This window comes from Arvicanthis niloticus, chromosome 27 (assembly GCF_011762505.2).
Source record: "Arvicanthis niloticus isolate mArvNil1 chromosome 27, mArvNil1.pat.X, whole genome shotgun sequence".
NCBI lineage: Eukaryota > Metazoa > Chordata > Mammalia > Rodentia > Muridae > Arvicanthis > Arvicanthis niloticus.
The window spans coordinates 27,584,846-27,604,282 of record NC_133435.1 but is presented as its reverse complement, the minus strand read 5'-3'; the positions used below and the strand labels follow the sequence as shown (position 1 = coordinate 27,604,282).

The window sequence follows — 19,437 nt, the reverse complement described above, 5'->3', positions numbered from 1 at the left end:
AGACTGGGGTCTCATTTACATATCCACTGATAGTACTTTCAGCGGGAAAATTCGCGCCTACGCCTGCGCACAGCTGCAGACACCAAGGCCAAGAAGAACCAGGAACAGGAAGCCAGCGCCATCTTATAATGGGGAACGTATAGCTACTTCAGGAAACGCAGCATGGCTCCTAACATAAAGGCAATATACAGCAAGCTGATAACCAACATCAAATTAAATGGAGAGAAAGGTAAAGAAATTCCACTAACGTGATGGACAAGACAAGGCAGTCCACTACCTTCCTATATACTCAATATAGATTTTGATACTCTAGGTAGAGCTCTACAAAAACTACTGCCAATTGAGGAAACAAGTTAAAAAGGAAGAAGTCACCGTATCTCTATTCACAGAAAAAATTGATATTATAAAGAAAAGACCCTTCAAATTCTGCCAGAGAACTGCAACAACCGATAAACAACTTTTTCAAAGTGGCTAGAAAGAAAGTTAACTCAAAAAATTCAGAAGTCCTTCTTTTTTTCATTTTTATTTTTTTGGTGAACATGTTTTTTTTTTTTATTTATTACATCTTTTATTTACACTTCAGATGCCATCCCTTTTCCCCATTCGCCCCCCCCTTAGAAAACCCCTATCCTATGCCCCCTTTTCCTTTTTGCATTTATACATTTTTTTAAAATGTTAATCATAGGCTTTATAAGTTTGGTATTGTTCAATCAGAGGTGTAACCCACTACCCAACCTAGATATAACAACTATCTTTGACTGGTGGAGATACATAAACATCTGCCTCCCTGTCTCCCCCCTCTTTCTCTCTTTCACCACCTAGCTTCTCCTCTCCTCCTTTTCCTCCTCTCCTTACTCCTTCTCTTCCTCTCAGTACTCCTCCCAACTTAGCTCCTCCTACCCATCACCCTTTCTGTTAAAATGAAATTTTTCTCTCAAAATACAATTAGAGCATAATTATGCCAATTTGTACTGTAAGACCCCAAAAGGGGACTCTCACCCAAGTCCGGACCTGCACGAACCCAAGGACACACGAGAAACCTTCTTGATGCAATTGCAGAGGAGGTTTAATGACGAGGGCTCTCAGGCCGGAATATATCTCACACAGGAGATAGAGATTCCGACCCCTAGCCCAGGAAACTTGGGATATTTATGGGTAGGGGTTGGGGAGAGCGGGAAAGTTTGACGCGGTTACATATGATTGGATATATCAAACATCCGTTCCCAAGCCTGGTTTCCATCTAGCCCCCATCCCAATTATCCTAATTTACATCTGTATCTTGCTCCTGGGAGAATTCCTTTCAAGTGACTTCCGTTTACCCAGGTGTTTTATTGCCTCTATCTTGGGTCTTTTGTGCCTTTGAAATGTTTATTCAAGCCCTTGGAATGCACCCCAGGGGCAGCTAACACTTGAGTGTAAATTGAAACTCTGAACCTAAGAAACTCTCACTTTGAGACCTAAAATTTCATTTTTACAATTTATTCTTACAGTACCAGTGAGGTAAAAGATAGTCCTAATACCCAGTCCATCCTTTTGTTGACTAACCATCACCTCTGTCATCTATCCTAACTAAAAAGTCCTTCTTAACACAAATGATAACTTGGACAAAAAAAAATTAGAAAAACAACACCCTACAAAAAACCAAAAATAATATGAAATTTATTGGTGTGACTCTATCTGACCAAGCAAAATACCTGTATGAGAACTTCAAATTTCTAAAGAAATAAATGGAAAAAGCCATTAGAATATGCAAACGTCTCTCATGCTCCTGCATCCAGAGGATTAATGTAGTACAAAATGCCATCTTACCAACAGCAATGTATGAATTCACAGCAATTTTCTTTTTTTGAAACTTTTTTTCCTTTATTGGGTATTTTATTTACATTTCAGATGCCATCCTGTTTTCCCATTTCCCCTCCCTAGAAAACCCCTATCCCATCCCTGCTTCTCCATTTTGCTTTTATACTTTTTAAAAATGTTAATCGAAGGCTTTATAAGTTTGGTAATGCTCAATAACAAGATGTCCACACAACTAGAAGTGTAACCCAATACCCAACCTAGATATATCATCTATCTTTGACTGGCGGAAACACTCGAACAGCCATCTCCATGTTCCCCCCTCTCTTGTCACCTAGCTCCTTGTCTCCTTACTCCTCCTCTTCCTCTACTTACTCCTCCCACCTTAACTCCTCCTACATATCACCCTTCCTGTTCAAATAAAACTTTCCTCTTAAAATACAACTAGAGCATAACTATACCACTTTGTGTCAGTAAGGTACATTATAGACCTAATACCCAGTCCATCATTTTGTTGACTAAACAGAACCTCTGTCATCCCTCCTACCTAAAAGACTTAGTTCATCTTATACATCAGCAATGTACAAATTCACAGCAATTTCAATTAAATTCCAACACAATTCTTACAGTCCATGAAAGAGCTTCATATGGAAAAATAAAAACACCAGGATAGCTAAAACAATTCCCTGCAATAAAGTACTTCTAGAAGGATCACCATGCCTGATCTCATTTTGCACTACATAGCCATACTATACTAAAAACTGCATGGTGTTGCCAGAGAAACAGATAGGTTTATCAATGGACTACAACTGAAGACCCAGAAAGAACCTCACACCACTGTCAATCATGGACACTAGATTTTTAACATAGAAGCCAAAAGAGACATTGGAAAAAAGAAAGCATCTTCATGTAATGGAGCCTGTCTAACTGAATGTCTGCCTGGAGAGGGAAGCAAGTTGCTCTATATTTATCACCCTAAATACTCTCCAGTCCAATTGGTCAAAGACCTCAACCTAAAACTGGATACACAACATCTAATACAAGAGGAAGTGGGGGATTAGCCTGGAACACATTGCCACAGGACACAACTTCCATATCTCAGGCAATAAGATCAACAATTAATAGTGGCACTTGATGAAACTGAAAAGCTTCTCTAGGGCAAAAGATTGTATCAGCAGACCAAAATGGCAGCCTAAAGATTGGGAAAGTGTCCTCATGAATGACATGAGTGATGATATTCAAACACAATGAATACAACAAAATATTAGATACTCACAAACCAAATACCCCAATTTAAAATGTGGTACTTAATTACCCAGAGCATTTCAACAGAGGACTCTCTATGTGGGGAGAAGCAGCTACATAAATGCTCAAGGTTCCAAGTCATCAGTGAAATGCAAATCACGATGACTCTGAGATTCCATTTTACACACACCAGAATGGCTAACATCACAACCTCAAGTGACAGCTCATGGGCCAGAGAGATAGCTCAGTGGTCAAGAGCACTGACTGCCCTTCCAGAGGTCCTGAGTTCAATTCCCAGCAACCACATGGTGGTTCACAATCATCTGTAATGGGGATCTGATGACTTCATCTGGTGTGTTTGAAGAGAGTGACAATGTACTCACATACATGAAATAAATCAATAAATCTTCTGGCCAAAAATCATCTGACAGACCTTAGTGATGCAGAATTATTAAGGGCTGATTACTCTGTCTAGGCAGAAGGCTGAAGATTGGATGCTCCAAAGTTCTGTAGTATAGGGACTGTCCAGGTGTTCAGTGGTCTCTGTCAATTGGCTAAGTTTTAGAAGCTATGCTTTGTGCTTCCCATAATTTCAGTTAACTCAGTGATTCCGGATTTCTGACGGGGTTGAAAACCTACAGTCTCATGGCCAATCCTGCCTATTCACTTTGAGAGAAATGATCTGAGTGGATGGTTTTCAGCTGACATTCATTCTAAAGCCAAGAAAAAAGCCAGGTTCAAAACTAAGTGTGTTAGTTAGGAGAGATGACAGAGGTTCTGGTTAGTCAACAAAATGATGGGCCTGGGTACTAGGACTATCTCGTACCTCATGATACAAATAGGCATAATTATGCTCTAATTGTATTTAGAGAGAAAAGTTTTATTTTAACAGGAAGGGTGATGTGCAGGAGGAGCTAAGGAGAAAGGAGTACTGAGAGGAAGAGAAGGAGTAAGGAGAGGAGAAGAAGTAGGAGAGGAGAAGCAAGGTGATGAGAGAGAGAGAAAGAGAGAGAAAGAGAGGGGGGATATGGAGGCAGATGTTCACGTGTCTCCACCAGTCAAAGATAGTTGATATATCTAGGTTGGGTATTGGGATACACTTCTGATTGAGCATTACCAAATTTATGAAGCCTTTGATTAACATTTTAAAAAAATGGTATAAAAGCAAAAAGGAAAAGGGGGCTTGGGATAGGGGTTTTCTAGGGAGGGAAAATGGGGAAAGAGGATGGCATCTGAAATGTAAATAAACTATCCAATAAAATAAATAATAAATAAATAAATCTTTTAAAAGCAAGGGACAGCTCATGCTGGGGAGGTTGTAGAACATGGGGAACACTTCTCCATTGCTGGCTAGAATGCAAACTTGGACAAAAACTTGTGAAATCAATCTGCCAGTTTCTCAGAAATTTGACAATTGTCCTACCTTCTAGTCCTAGCTATTACCACTCTTAGACATACCCAAAGAGGACCCCAATACCACAAAGACACGTGCTCAACTTTGTTCATAGCGGCTGTCCCTCAACTGAAGACATCAGGCCTTCTAAAATACAGCAGAACTGATGTACACATGAACTCAGAGAGACTGAAGCAGTGTCCACGGTGCCTGCACGAGTTTGCACCACATGACATGACAGTGTTAAGAGAAGAAATAGGCACAAGTTCCCAAAAGCAACCTCCAATCCATAAAATCTTACAAATGAAACACTACTCCAGGCAAATGAAGTCTCCATGGGGAAGAAAATCACACTTATTTGGTGAGGCTGAATGACCAGCAGTCGTTGCCATCACAAAGCAAACTCAAAGGCATTTTGGAAGCTCTCTTTGGAAGAAGCATGTCTCAGGCACTTTTCACTTTCTTTTGCTTATAGATTACAGGTCCGTTGCTTGTATATTACAGCTATAAACTTCCGGTTTTTATTGGATTCAGGTGTCTTTGAAGTTACTCTGTATGTCTAAGAAGTTTTGTTGTATTTGATCAAATCTCACCCAGAAGGAGAAATAAAATCTATTATCAGTAGTGGTTGATTACAGGGTGTGGGGACCAGAACAGTTTTGGAGATCAGGTATGGTGGGAGTGGCAGTGAGGGTGAGAGGGCTGGAAGAGAAAAGCAATCCATGTGGGGCATCTCAGGGACAAGACCGAGACCTGGGATGGGGCAGGCTCCTGGGAGGATATGGAAGTGAGCATGTCTGAGACTCCAGCAGCTGGGGATAAGGAGACTGAAATGGCCACCTCCTATGCCAGGCAGGATTTTCAGTGGTGGGAGGGGGACACCAACTGTACTGGCTGGTTTTGTGTGTCAACTTGACACAAGATGAAGTTATTGCAGAGAAAGGAGCCTCCCTTGAGAAAATGCCTCCATGAGATCCAGCTGTAAACATGTTCTCAGTTAGTGATCAACAGCCAGAGGGCCCACTGTGGGTTGTGCCATCCTTGGGCTGGTAGACCTGGGTTCTATAAGAAAGCAAGCTGAGAAAGCCAGGTGAAGCAAGCCAGTAACATTCCCCCCTGTCCTCTGCATCAGCTCCTGCTTCCTGACCTGCTTGAGTTCCAGTCCTGAATTCCTTTGGTAATAACAGCAATGTGGAAGTGTAAGCTGAATAAACCCTTTCCTGTCCAACTAAGAATACACTAGGCTATTGCTCACCATTTGGGCTCTTAGGATACACCTGAAACTCCACATAATTTCTTATTGTGTGGTTTAGGGGAATAAATTGGAGCCACACAAAAAATTAGGCAAGCACCCTGCTAATGAACATCTCCATTTTAATTAATTAGTTCATTTTCTGAGGTCCTTGTGAAATGGAGAATTTTTTTCAAGACTTTCTCAAATAGGTGTATATATATGCATATGTATTGTGCATTGCACATGTAAAAGCTGAGACTCACAGAGGCCAGAAAAATTAGGCCTAGAATTTAAAACCTGAGTTCCACCTGAGAGCCACCTGATGATATTCTTTCTGAAAGCAAACTTTGGTCCTCTTTTAAAGCCACATGTGCTCTTAAAACATGAGTCATCTCCCTTCATCTATGGGCTCCTGGGTTTTGATTGTTTGTTGTTCTGAAGAACATGAAAGGAGTTTATTGTGAGCAAACTTCCAGCAAGTTCACAGGTTCCAAGCAACAAGGTGTCTAAAGTTGACAGGCAGAGACAGAGGTGGAGGAAGAAGAATAAAGAAGTATGAGAGACATAGAGGCTGTTTTTATAACTTCTGTACCAGAAACCAACCAACGTGCTTATTGTTGAACCACCTTAGCTGGTAACTTTATCCATCTACCAAAGATTTGGAATAGTGACCTGCCTGGTATTTTATGTAGTCAGGTTGACTCTGCCCTGAGACAGGGTATGTGGAGAGAAAGAAAGGAATCTGAGAGACAGAAAGTTTGTGTTCATGACTTTCTCTCCAACTCAAGACAACCTAGATGTCCATATGTGTCCCACAGTGGTTATTTTATTTTTGTTTTTGTTTTTGCTCAGCAGTATGAAATAGCTGGCAGGCAATGAACAAAATAACTACAGCTCTGATAGGGTGGATATGAAGCCCTCAACAAGTAGAAAACTATGACCTTTGGATCTGAAGAAATAGAAAGCTCCAGACATATCTCTGATCCAGGATTCTCAGAGCTTGTGGCGTCAGAAACTGCTCTGGTGGAAACATATGCATGTACAGAGACTGGGATGTTGCAGGCTGAGTGTGACATGGGAACAGTTGGATGGACTGTGGTAACAGGAGACTTGTGGAGTCAGAAAGTTAACTTATCAGGTTTAATTGGCTTTGGCCAGAACACATTAACTAGATGCTTTCTTGTGAACTTGTAAACTGCATGTTCTTTACTGTAATGTTTACTGAAAAAAATACAGCATGAGTCCTTCTTTTTAGATGTCATTACTGTTGTCTGAGTGGAATAAAGTAACTAAATTTAAGGATTCTGCAACAAATGGCCTCCTTAAAGAGCCAAATATAAACATTGATGCCAGGCATGTCGGCATTCATAATCTTGAGTAGGTACATAATGTTATCAGCTCAGGTGGTTCACATATGGACATCTAGGTTGGCCTGTGGCACAGAAGAAGTCATAAAAACACAACTTCTGTATCTCTCAAACTCCTTTTTTATTCCTCCCCCAACACCCTGTATCCTCTATGCCTGTCAAATTCACAGGCCTTATGCTTGGAACCCATGAACCTGATGGAGGTTTGCTCAAAATAATCACTTTTCATGCTCTTCAGACAAACAAACAAACAAACAAACAAACAAACAGTAAAAGCCCAAGAACCAATAGATTAAGAGAGATGACTTATGTTTTAAGAGCACATTTGCTTTAAAGGAAGACTAAAGTTTGTTTTCAGAACTGATATCATGAGGTGGCCCTCAGTTGGAACACAAGGTTCAGGTGCTAGGCCCATTTCTCCAGGCCTCTGTGGATCCATACACACACACACACACACACACACACACACACACACACACACACACATACACACACACACACACACACACACACACACACACACACACACACACACACGTATATATCAAGTTGAGAAAGTCTTGGTAAAAAACATTCCATTTCATAAAAACTTCAAGAAATGAACTAATTGACTAAAATGGAGATGTTCAGTAGCAGGGGTCTTGCCTGAGTCTTATGTGGCTCCAGTGTTATTTTCTAACACCACACAATGAAGAAACTATGTGCAGTTTCAGGTGTTTTCCACTGAGCTCAACTGGTGAGCAATAGCCTATTGTGTTCTAGGCTCCAGTTTGTGTCCTGCATAATAAAGGAGTGAATGTACTCTATGAGGTCACAATTATGCTGATACCCAGATCACTCAACAAACAAATGACATAGAATTTCTGACCAATTTTCCAAATGGACATTGATACAAACTACTAATTAACATACTGGAAATCAAAATCCACAAACACATAAAAACCATCATCTATCATGATCCAGAAGGCTTCAAACCAGGGATGCTGGGTAATTCAACATAGAAAAATAAATACAGGAGTATAACCAAGCTTATAAACAAACTGAAAGAAAAAGGACACATGACCATCACCTCAGATGCTGAAAAAATCCAGCAACCCCTCTAAATGAAATTGCTAGAGACCAGGATTATAAACCATAAACATACACAAAATAAAGGCAATATACAGCAAGCTGGTAAGCAACATCAAATTAAATGGAGAGAAAGGTAAAAGAAATTCCACTAAAGTAATGGACAAGACAAGGAAGTCCACTATCTTCCTATATATTTAATACAGAATTCGATGCTCTAGGTAGAGCTCTACACAAACTGGTGCCAATTGAGGAGAAAGGAGTTAGAAAGGATGAAGTCACCTTATCTCTATTCACAGATGAATTGATAGTATAAAAAAGACCCTTCAAATTCTACCAGAGAGCTGCAACAGCTGATAAATACACACAGCATAGTGGCTAGAAAAAAAGTTAACTCAAAAAATTCAGAAGCCCTCCTTAATACAATTGATAAATGGGTTAAGAAATAAGTTAGGGAAATAACACTTATCAAAAGAGCTAGAATAATTTGAAATTTCTTGATGTAACTCTGACCAAGCAAGCAAAATACATATATGAAAATGAACTCAATTTTGTGAACAAATAAATTGAAGAAGCCATTAGAAGGTGCAAAGGTCTTTCAAACTCCTGCATCTGGGGGATTAATGTAGTAGGAAATCCATCTTATTAACAGCAATCTATTGATTTAAAGAAATTCCCACTAAATTCCAACACAATTCTTACAGTCCATGAAGGAGCTTCATATGGAAAAATAAAAACACCAGGATAGCTAAAACAATTCCCTGCAATAAAGTACTTCTAGAAGTATCACCATGCCTGATCTCATTTTGCACTGCATAGCCATGCTATACTAAAAACTGCATGGTGTTGGCAGAGAAACATATAGGTTTATCAATGGAATACAACTGAAGACCCAGAAAAAAACTCACACCACTGTCAATCATGGACACTAGATTTTTAACATAGAAGCCAAAAGAGACATTGGAAAAAGAAAGCATCTTCATGTAATGGAGCCTGTCTAACTGAATGTCTGCCTGGAGAGGAAAGCAAGTTGCTCTATATTTATCACCCTAAATACTCTCCAGCCCAATTGGTCAAAGACCTCAACCTAAAACTGGATACACAACATCTAATACAAGAGAAAGTGGGGGATTAGCCTTGAACACATTGGCACAGGACACAACTTCCATATCTCAGGCAATAAGATCAACAATTAATAGTGGCACTTGATGAAACTGAAAAGCTTCTCTAGGGCAAAAGATTGTATCAGCAGACCAAAATGGCAGCCTAAAGATTGGGAAAAGATCCTCATGCATGATATGAGTGATGATATTCAAACACGATGAATACAACAAAATATTAGATACTCACAAACCAAATACCCCAATTTAAAATGTGGTACTTAATTACACAGAGCATTTCAACAGAGGACTCTCTGTGTGGGGAGAAGCAGCTACATAAATGCTCAAGGTTCCAAGTCATCAGTGAAATGCAAATCATGATGACTCCAAGATTCCATCTTACACACACCAGAATGGCTAACATCACAACCTCAAGTGACAGCTCATGTTGGGGACGTTACAGAACACGGGGAACACTTTTCCACTGCTGGTTGAAAGTACAAACTTGGGAAATCAACCTGGAAATTTCTTAGAAATTTGAGAATTGCTGGTGGGATGCACTCATTGGTAAGTGGATATTAGGCCAAAATCTCTCCAGTTCAGATGACTCCTGTCCTTGAGACAAACAAGGACCAAACATCCTTGAAGAGATAAGAGCTCCACACTTGGGCCCTGAGAGAAAGGCAATTAAGTGTTCCCAGACAGCTGTGGCTAGTTTGTAAAAACACACTAGTTTTTGATAGCACCATAAGTTACTCCCCAGGTAAGAAGAGTCCCACCCCCTCCTAGCTGCATGATTCTGCCTAGCTGTCTGAACTATAGATATGAGGTTTGAAGGAAGGCTTCCCCTGTCATGTAACCCCAAAGCTCAAGGACCCCTGCTTATGCATATTCGTGTATAAAAACTCAAAGCCCTTGGACAGGAGAATCACATTCCTAACCTGTGCAGTGGGAAGGGTTTGCAACTGGGGTCTGTCCCTTGAATAAAGGCTCTCTATGTTATTACAGTGGACTTGCACTTGCTGACTATTTCCTGGGTTGCTGAAAAATGGGCATAACAAAGAACAGGTTATTCCCAATCTTATAGCTGGCAAACCTTTCCAAGATTTTCCTGGACTGGAAGGCAACTGATCTGTGTTCTGTACTGTCATTGGGATCCAGTGTGGTTGATGCTGTCCTTCTGGATGAAGTGAAACTAAAGTGACCCCTGAGGTTACTATCTAGGCATATCTGGCAGAGAGTTTCTAGATTTGCAAAGGTTGAGGAACCACCATCGATGTGGCCAGTGTTATATGATAGCCAAAATCTGGAGAAAATAAAATGGAAAAGCCAAGCACAGCAGTTTGTTTGGATTCCAAGTCTTCATTCTCTGGCCTCTGCCTATTGAGTGCAACTGACAAGCAAGAAAGAAAATGGCTGCTCCTGGCTTTGGGCAGTCAAAAGATGTTGCTGTGAGGCTTGCAAGTGTTCCTTCCTACTTCCTACTGTGGAGGCTCAGGGATGACAACAGAAATGACTTGTGTGGGCTAGGACAACCTGAATGACCAAATACTAATGGCTCCACTGTGAAGCAGCTGATACACCTGCATATCTGTTAAAGGTCACCAAGCTACCAGATAAAAATCTCTGAGCACCAGAGCAGCAAGAGCACTGGAAGTTTCATGGCCAGACACAGATCTTAGCAGCAGGATCTCAGCCTCAGTCAAGGCTAGAGGAAACATTCAAACAATGACAGAGGTCAAAGAAACAGACAGAAAAACAAACAAACAACAACAACAAAACCAGCCCGGCTCTCTATTGTCCTACTCTGAAGAACAGGGAACAGAAGATCAAAGTCACAATGACAAAGCTCCTAGACCTGAGTGAAACCATTCCTCCCCTGACTACAGAATCTCCTGTGCTCCACACCTTAGCATGGAATTCCTCAAAGACACACTGAACAAACTCCTCAGAGGGACACAGGTCAATCAGAGAAAACTGCTAAAAAAATGCTTCCAGGAATATAACAGGATCAGGGCTCTATCCCCTACCATTGAGCCCCAAACCTGGACCTGACAGAAAGTCCTTTTCTCATAATTGGGTACTGAGACAAAGGCCTTCATGCCCCTTGAGGCTTGAAATATTTCCTGTTCTCTATAAAGGGAGTCATTGTCTTTATCACTGGCCAGAGGTACTTGTGGCCCTTTCATTAATAATTGTGGTGTCTATTAACTTGTCAAGGTCAATGCTAGCCCCTAGGCTCCATAATTCCCTGCTCATGAGTTCCACCCAGTTCAAAGTCCCATTTGACCCTGAGAATATTTCTTTCCATTATTGAATTCTCCTTACTTTTACCAGAAGACATCCTTGTATTTTTGGTATGTTTTGATTTGTTTTGTTTTGATTTCTTGACAGGGTTTGTCTGTTTAACAGCTCTGGATTTTCCTGTACTCACACCTTACACCAGGCTGACCTTGACCTCAGAGGTCCACTTGCTTCTACCACCCTCATGCTAGGCTTAAGGTTTGTACTTACAGCAAGAGGTAAACAATACTTTGTTGGTGTGTTTGTTTGTATACTTTGTTTTGAGACTGGGTATGTTTGTTTAAGAGCCCTGAGTGACCCACAAGCCACTCTGTGGACCAGTATGGCCTTGACCTCAGAGATCCCCCTGCCTCTGTTTTTTCAGTGCTGGGATTAAATCATGTGCCACCCTGCCCAGCTCCAGTTTACTTTTAAGAAAGGTCCTCACTCCATAGGCTTCACTGGTTGGGAATTAGTTATTTAGAAAATGCTAGCCCTGTACATGCTGAACTGGTCAACCTTCAACTTCTGAGTGCAGGGATTAAATGTGTGCACCACCACTCCCAACATAGATCTGAGTTTTACGAAGGTTTACTCTATGTGTAGGGATGTTTTGAGTACAAATAAGAATGGGCAGCCCTCAGAGGCCTGGTGCCCAAGAAGGTCAAAGGTGGATTTTAGATTTGCTGGAACTGGAGTCACAGATCATTTAAAGCCACAATGTCAATGATGGGAAGAGAAGATTGACAGGTGCTCATTCTACCAAACCAAGTCTCCAGCTCAAGTTCCACTCAAGATCTCATCCCTTTAAGGAAGGCTGTTGGTCCTACCTGACATACTCTCTGTTTCCTGGGGAGCCCAGGGGAGCATCTCCTTCAGACCCTCCTTTTTATGTTTGCTTTTGTCCATTTATAAAGTCAGTCTTGTAGGGCTCAGGCTATTCTTCAGCTCACACATTGGCTGAACATGACCTTGAACTGAGCCTCCTACCTCCAACTTCCAATGTTGAGCTTACCCGCTCGCCCCATCATGTCTGCTGCATGGAGAGTTGGGGACAGGACTCCCTGTATGCCTGGGAGCTCCCTGGCAAGTGAGTACACTCTCAACACCATGGCTACCATAGTAATGGAATCAAGCCATGCTCCTGTCCCACCTTTTGAATGGCTGCTGCTGCAATTTATTGACAGAACATCCACTTCAGTCCTTGACCTCCAGGACATATTCCAGTCTCTGACTCGGCATTCTGTTCAAAATACAGTGAAAAGGAATATCTTTGAATTATGTTATGTCTCTAATCAGCAACAGAATAAACCATGAGAGGAAGCATACTGGGAATGTGTCTGGTCCCATGAATAAAACCCATCCAGATATGGCTCTTCACGATAGTCATCCTAGCAGTAAAAAGATTCTGAGTCAAGAGAATTGCTAGAACTTTGACTTGTAAAACCACCTTGGTTTCAGAGCCTGACACAGTCACTGGAACAAATGGAAAACTAAATAAACGTTAAGCAAATGAAGAACCAAAACAACCAACTTGGTGTTTTATGGTTAATTAACAAGTGGAATGTTTATAGTTATCCAAAAACTTTTGGGGGTGTTGGGATGGTGATGAGTGGGGAGTATCTGATCACAAGTCTGTCTGATTCAATCAACGGAATGATTGAATATTTGGTCTAGAATTTAAAGGGTGGAGATTAAGCCAGGAAATCCAATTCCAGGTAGGGGTTGGAGGGTGTGGCTACAACAGGGAGGGGTGAGCAGAGAGGTATATAAAGGCTTCTGTGGAAGCAGAGAACACATTCAGAGACCTGCAACCTGGATAACTGCCTGGTTCAGCTAGAACTTGGAGAACTATCTGCAGTGCTCAAAACAGGTATGTAATGATTTTTTCTTGGGTCATGCAGTTTGAAATAGAGAACTTTAGACTCCTTTAGAGGAACTTATGGAAGACCTTGGGTTTCATTCCAAATGAAGTTTTAGCCTAGTCTCTGATATATTTCTGTGATAGCTTGTATATTTCAATAGTGTGCTTGATATAATTTTTTTGAGACAGGATTCTGTATTTTGTTCAAACTCTCCTAGAACTGGCCTTGTGGCCCTGGAAAAGTTGGATATCAGATCATTCTGGCTAACATGTTCTCTCATATTTCCCTTCACTAAAATGATGGTCTTTATTTTTGTGAGACCCTGGCTCACACTGCAGACATGTAGACCATGTATCTATGATCTCCTTCAGCTCCCAATAGGTGAAATGACACTTGTGATTTAGTCATATGTGTTTCCTTAGGCTTTGCCTTGCCTCTATTACACATAGCTTTGCTCTGTTGGTATGCTCTGTTTCCCAGAACCAGGAAACCCTAAAAATTGTAGAAATACAATGAAGTCATTCTGCTTTCTGGGAATCAATATTGACCCACATCACAAGGATTTTTGTTTGTTTGTTTGTTTGTTTGTTTGGTCCATTGGTTTGGTTTGGGTACTGTTCTTCTGTTTTTGAGAAAAGATCATACATAAAACATTTGATCTGATAATTAATGTGCCCATTTGGTTGACAAACAGACCCCCATGTTACCATTGTGGGAGTCTGCTTTACATCACTAGTTTAGAGTGAATAGGTACATTGATTTCTCCATCACTATCAGAGCAGTAACTCAGAAGCTTAGTGGTCAATGTGATGGTGAGGAAGTTTTACCAACGTTGTCTTGAATTTATATTTTTCCTGACACCTTCCCCAGGAGCCTTCTGACTGGAGACATTAGAGGATGAGTCTTCAGAACCCACCCACACTCCAGAAGCTGGCAAGGCAGAGTCTGCTGAGCGATGAGGCTTTGGCCATGTCTACTGTGAAGGAGCTGCCCTGCGGTCTTTTCCCAGCACTATTCAAGGATGCCTTCACTGGCAGACACACCAACCTTGTAAAGGCAATGGTGGCAGCCTGGCCTTTCCCCTGTCTTCCTGTTGGAGCATTGATGAAGACACCTGACCTGGAAACTTTCCATGCTGTGCTAGATGGAGTAGACATGCGACTGACAAGAAAGTTTCACCCCAGGTAAGCAATGTCCAAGTATTGTACAAGGGAGCATTGGGGAACACAGTAGACATTGTGGGGTGAGGGAGGATGGCTTCTGATGGGATCATCAGACAGCAAAGCAGGAGCCTTGAAAGCTATTGTTTGCTTGGACTGAGCACAGTTGTCTGTGGATTAGTTGTCTGTGGAGTAGAGGTAGGCTCACAGTAGAATGAGACTATCCCTGGCATTCTCATACCACAAATAACGGGACTAAAAAGAAATGAAGAGTACCTTAGCAGAAGGAAAGTGGTCAGGTCTACACATGCAGCTCAGGGAGAGCTTCTGTAACATGCATGTGTGCATGTTGCACTCTTGCTGTTTAAAACATACACCTTGGTAGAGTTGGGCAGAGTGGAGTTTAGGGTCATGTGGTGCAATCTGACTGAGGGTCCTGTCATGTCTGCTGTCACTTGACATGTTTCATCCTCACCAGGGGAAAAGTTCAGGTTCTGGACCTGAGGAATGTGCACCATGCCTTCTGGAACATATGGGCTGGTACAGAGGATGGCAGCTGTTCTTCAGAGACCTTCAATGAGAAGCCAGGATTGAAGGTCCTTCCCAGATATGGGCTGAGGAGGCAGGTGAAGGTGGTAGCTGACCTATGCCTCAGGCCCCGACTTGATGAAACACAAGCATGCTTCTTGAAATGGGCCCAGCAGAGAAAGGACTCCCTACATTTGTGCTGTACGAAGATGCAGATCTGGGCGATGCCTGTGAACTTTATCAAAGAGATATTGACTGTCTTCCATCCAGAGCACATTGAAGAATTGGAACTTAACACTGAGTGGAATGTGTTCAAGCTGGCTCAATTTGCTCCCTGCTTTGGGCAGATGAGAAATCTTAGAAAACTGCTCCTGGCACCCCTTTATAAGAACGTCTTCAAGATTGCCAATAGTACAGGAGACAGAGAAGACAAGTGTGTCAAGGAGTTCATTTCTCTGTTCTCCAAATTCAATTGTCTCCAGCATCTCTCCATGAGTGGCATCCACTTTCTCACAGACCATATGAATCAGGTCTTCAGGTAAGCAAAAAAGGAGGGCTGGGTCAACTAGGAGGGCAAATTTTCCTATTGCATTTTAAGTATCCATTGTACAGAATGCCCACTACTTAGTCACCCAGAACAAACATTTAGGAACTCCTTAGGATAGGGAAGTTATATGTGGTGATTCAATGTCTTCAATGAGCACTCCTGAAGTAGAGGACTGAAGTCAGGAGTAGGTCAGACCTGGTCAAGAGGGGTCAGTTCTTTGAATCATGGCCAACCAATTGACCAGAAAGGAAACAGAAATTTAAGCATGTAGTTAGAAGTTGGGGGACTCAGCCAGCAACATGAGGAGGTGAGCTCCATGCTTAGATCAGTGGAAACAGATTTCTATCTCCCCCTACTTTCCCATTAGTGAAGGGTTTTGAGCCCAGTAGGGCTGAGAGCATGGGACAAGGGGGGAGAGTGTGGGCCTGTAAATGATAGCATGAGTGACTCTGCAAAGGCTAGGATAGAATGACACCTTGAGTGAACCCACAAGTAATGTCCCTAGGTCCTGTCAGGACTCTCTTAGCATGGAATTTCTTCTGTGGATTTCCAGGTCTTATAGGCTAAACTGGTTTCTGCTTGAGACTAAGGGCGGCAGATCCACTGTGAGTTTGGCTTAACTAAGCTGATTCCAAAAGTATTCATCTGAGATAATATCTTTGATCATTTGATCACACTGACATTGGGGCACCTGGTCCCTTCAACAACAGTGAAAACCCCACCCTCCCCATCATTTGCCAGAACTAACCCTCTGGTCTCCTCTATCCCTAGGTGCCTGTTGACACCCTTGGTGACCCTCTCTATCAGTCACTACAAAATTTCACAGTCAGACTTGGATTCCTTTTGCTATTGTGAGAGCCTATTTCAGCTCAAACATCTGGAGATGAGAGGTGTGGTCTTACGGGATTTGGACCTTATGCCTCTGAGAGGTCTCCTGGAGAAAGTGGCAGACACTCTTGAGACTCTGGATTTGCAGGGGTGTAGGATGAAGGACTCCCAGCTCAGTGCCCTGCTACCTGTCCTCAGACAATGCTCTCAGCTCACCAAGGTCAACTTCTACAACAATGACTTCTCCATGCTCGTCTTGAAGGACTTTTTACAACATACAGCCAACTGGAGCAAGATGAATGTAGAACAATACCCTGCCCCTCTGGAGTGCTATGATGAATTGGCTCATGTCTCCAGAGAAATGTTTGCCCATCTTTCTCAAGAGCTCATGGATACACTGAGGGCCATAAGACAGCCTGAGAGCATCTCTTTTGCTACAGGTAGCTGCCACAAATGTGGTGAGCACTGTGTCTATGGCCAAGGGGCCAGACTTTGTGGTTGCTGGCAGTAAACATGGATACAGGACTTCTGGGTATGAATAAATGACAGGCTTGGGACACATCTCTCATCCAGGGTGCTCAGAGAATGTGACTTCAGACACTGTTCCAAGGGTTGGAAACCAGAGGATATACAGTGACTGTTGGAGACTGAGCTTAATATGGGGAACAGTTGGATGGACTGTGGGAAAAGGGGCCTTGTGGAGTCAGAAGGACAAACTTGGCAGTTTTGAGTAGCTTCTGCCAGGGCACATTAACTAGATGCTTTGTTGGGGACTTGTAAACTTTTGGTTCTTCCATGAAATACTTATTGAATAAATATAACATGGGTACTATGTTTAGATGTCATTACTGTTGTCTGAGTGGAATAAAGAATCTAAATTTAAGGATTCTACAAGTAAAGGATTCTCCCTGGAGGGAGTCAAAATGAACAGATTGATGCCAGGCATGTCAGGATTCAAAATCTTGTGTAGGTAGATAACATTATCAGCTAAGGAAGTTCACATATGGATATCTAGGTTGGCCTGTGGTACAGAAGAAGTCATAAAAACAACCTCTATGTCTCTCACACTTTTCATTTTCTCCCTCCTCCAACACTCTGTCTCCCTGTCTACCTGTTGACTTAGCTGGAATATTTGCTTGGAAACTGTGAATCTGCTCAAGGTTTGCTCACAGTAAACTCTTTTCATGCTCTTCAGACAACAGACAAAAAACACTCATGAAGAGAGATGAAGAGAGATGACTCATGTATTGAGAGCATATATTGCTTTAAAAGAAGGCCAAAGTTTGGTTTCAGAATTAATATCATCAGGTTGCTCCTAGGTGGAACTCAGACTTTAGGTGGTAGGGCCTTTTCTCCAGGTCTCTGTAGATCCCAGCTTATACATGCCCAATGTGCACAATACATGTATGCATATACACCTAATTGAGGAAGTCTGAAAAGCCCCTCTATCTCACAGCACTTACAAAAATAAACTGATAAATTAAAGTGAAAATGTTCAGTAGCAGTAGCCCGACTCTTATGACTCCAATATTATTCCTCTACTCCACACAATGAAGAGAGTATGTGGAGTTTCAGAGGTTTCCAAAGAGCTCAACTAGTGACCATAGCCTAGACTACTTTGAGGTCCAGTTTGAGGCCTGCAGCATGGATGAGTGAAAGTATACAAGGGGTTTGTCTTAGGAAACTGTCTGTCAGACAGTCTGTCTGTCTGTCTACCTCACTGTCTCTCTTAGGATCCATCTATCTATCTATCTATCTATCTATCTATCTATCTATCTATCTATCTATCTATCTACGCATCTATCCAGACCATACAACAATAGCTCCCCCAATAAGTGAGATAGAATTTCAGACCAATTTTCCATATGAATATGGATACAAGATGCAAAATAAACCACTGTAAATCAAAATTGAAGAACATATCATCAACATCATCTATCATGATCCAGTAGGCTTCATTCCAGGGATGCAGGAATGTTTCAACATAGGAAAATACAGCAGTATAATCCACCATATAAACTAACTGAAAAAAAAAAACGTCACATGGTGTCTCATCAGATGCTGAAAAAGCCTTTGAAGGTTATCCAGCACGCCTTCAGGATAAAAGTGCTGTAGAGACCAGGGATAAAAGGCATATACTTAAACACAATAAAGGCAATATACAGCAAGCTGATAACCAACATCAAATTAAATGGAGAGAAAGGTAAAGAAATTCCACTAACGTGATGGACAAGACAAGGCAGTCTACTACCTTCCTATATATTCAATATAGATTTTGATACTCTAGGTAGAGCTCTACAAAAACTAGTGCCAATTGAGGAAACATGTTAGAGAGGAAGAAGTCACCATATCTCTATTCACAGAAAAAATTGATAGTATAAAAAAAGACCCTTCAAATTCTGCCAGAGAACTGCAACAACCAATAAACAACTTTTTCAAAATGGCTAGAAAGAAAGTTAACTCAAAAAATTCAGAAGTCCTTCTTAACACAAAAGATAACTTGGACAAGAAAAAATTAGAAAAACAACACCCTACAAAAGAGCAAAAATAATATGAAATTTATTGGTGTGACTCTATCTGACCAAGCAAAATACCTGTATGAGGAGAACTTCAAATTTCTAAAGAAATAAATGGAAAAAGCCATTAGAATATGCAAAGGTCTCTCAGGCTCCTGCATCCAGAGGATTAATGTAGTACAAAATGCCATCTTACCAACAGCAATGTGTGAATTCACAGCAATTTTCTTTTGTTGAAACTTTTTGTCCTTTATTGGATATTTTATTTACATTTCAGATGCCATCCTGTTTTCCCATTTCCCCTCCCTAGAACACCCCTATCCCATCCCTGCTTCTCCATTTTTCTTTTATACTTTTTTAAAATGTTAATCTAAGGCTTTATAAGTTTGGTAATGCTCAATAACAAGATGTCCACACAATTAGAAGTGTAAACCAATACCCAACCTAGATATATCAACTATCTTTGACTGGCAGAAACACTCAAACAGCCATCTCCATGTTCCCCC

The 19,437-nt window shown here is 41.4% G+C and overlaps 1 protein-coding gene across 1 annotated transcript; it reads left to right on the top strand.

Annotated features, from left to right (window-relative positions):
- The first annotated feature begins 13,256 nt into the window (after window positions 1–13,256).
- On the top strand, window positions 13,257–17,198 carry LOC143439604 (PRAME family member 8-like). Its single transcript, XM_076925936.1, has 4 exons — window positions 13,257–13,360; window positions 14,223–14,536; window positions 14,991–15,578; window positions 16,359–17,198. The coding sequence occupies exons 2-4, from the start codon at window positions 14,250–14,252 to the stop codon at window positions 16,924–16,926; spliced, it is 1,443 nt and encodes a 480-aa protein (XP_076782051.1). The 5' UTR covers window positions 13,257–13,360; window positions 14,223–14,249; the 3' UTR covers window positions 16,927–17,198.
- The last annotated feature ends 2,239 nt before the right edge of the window (window positions 17,199–19,437 follow it).

Excerpts from the sequence above, each read along its gene's own strand:
- LOC143439604 (XM_076925936.1), top strand. The coding sequence starts at position 14,250 with ATGAGTCTTCAGAACCCACCCACACTCCAGAAGCTGGCAAGGCAGAGT. Across the intron at positions 14,537-14,990 it reads ACAAGAAAGTTTCACCCCAG|GGGAAAAGTTCAGGTTCTGG; the intron begins GTAAGCAATGTC and ends CATCCTCACCAG. Across the intron at positions 15,579-16,358 it reads CATATGAATCAGGTCTTCAG|GTGCCTGTTGACACCCTTGG; the intron begins GTAAGCAAAAAA and ends CTCTATCCCTAG.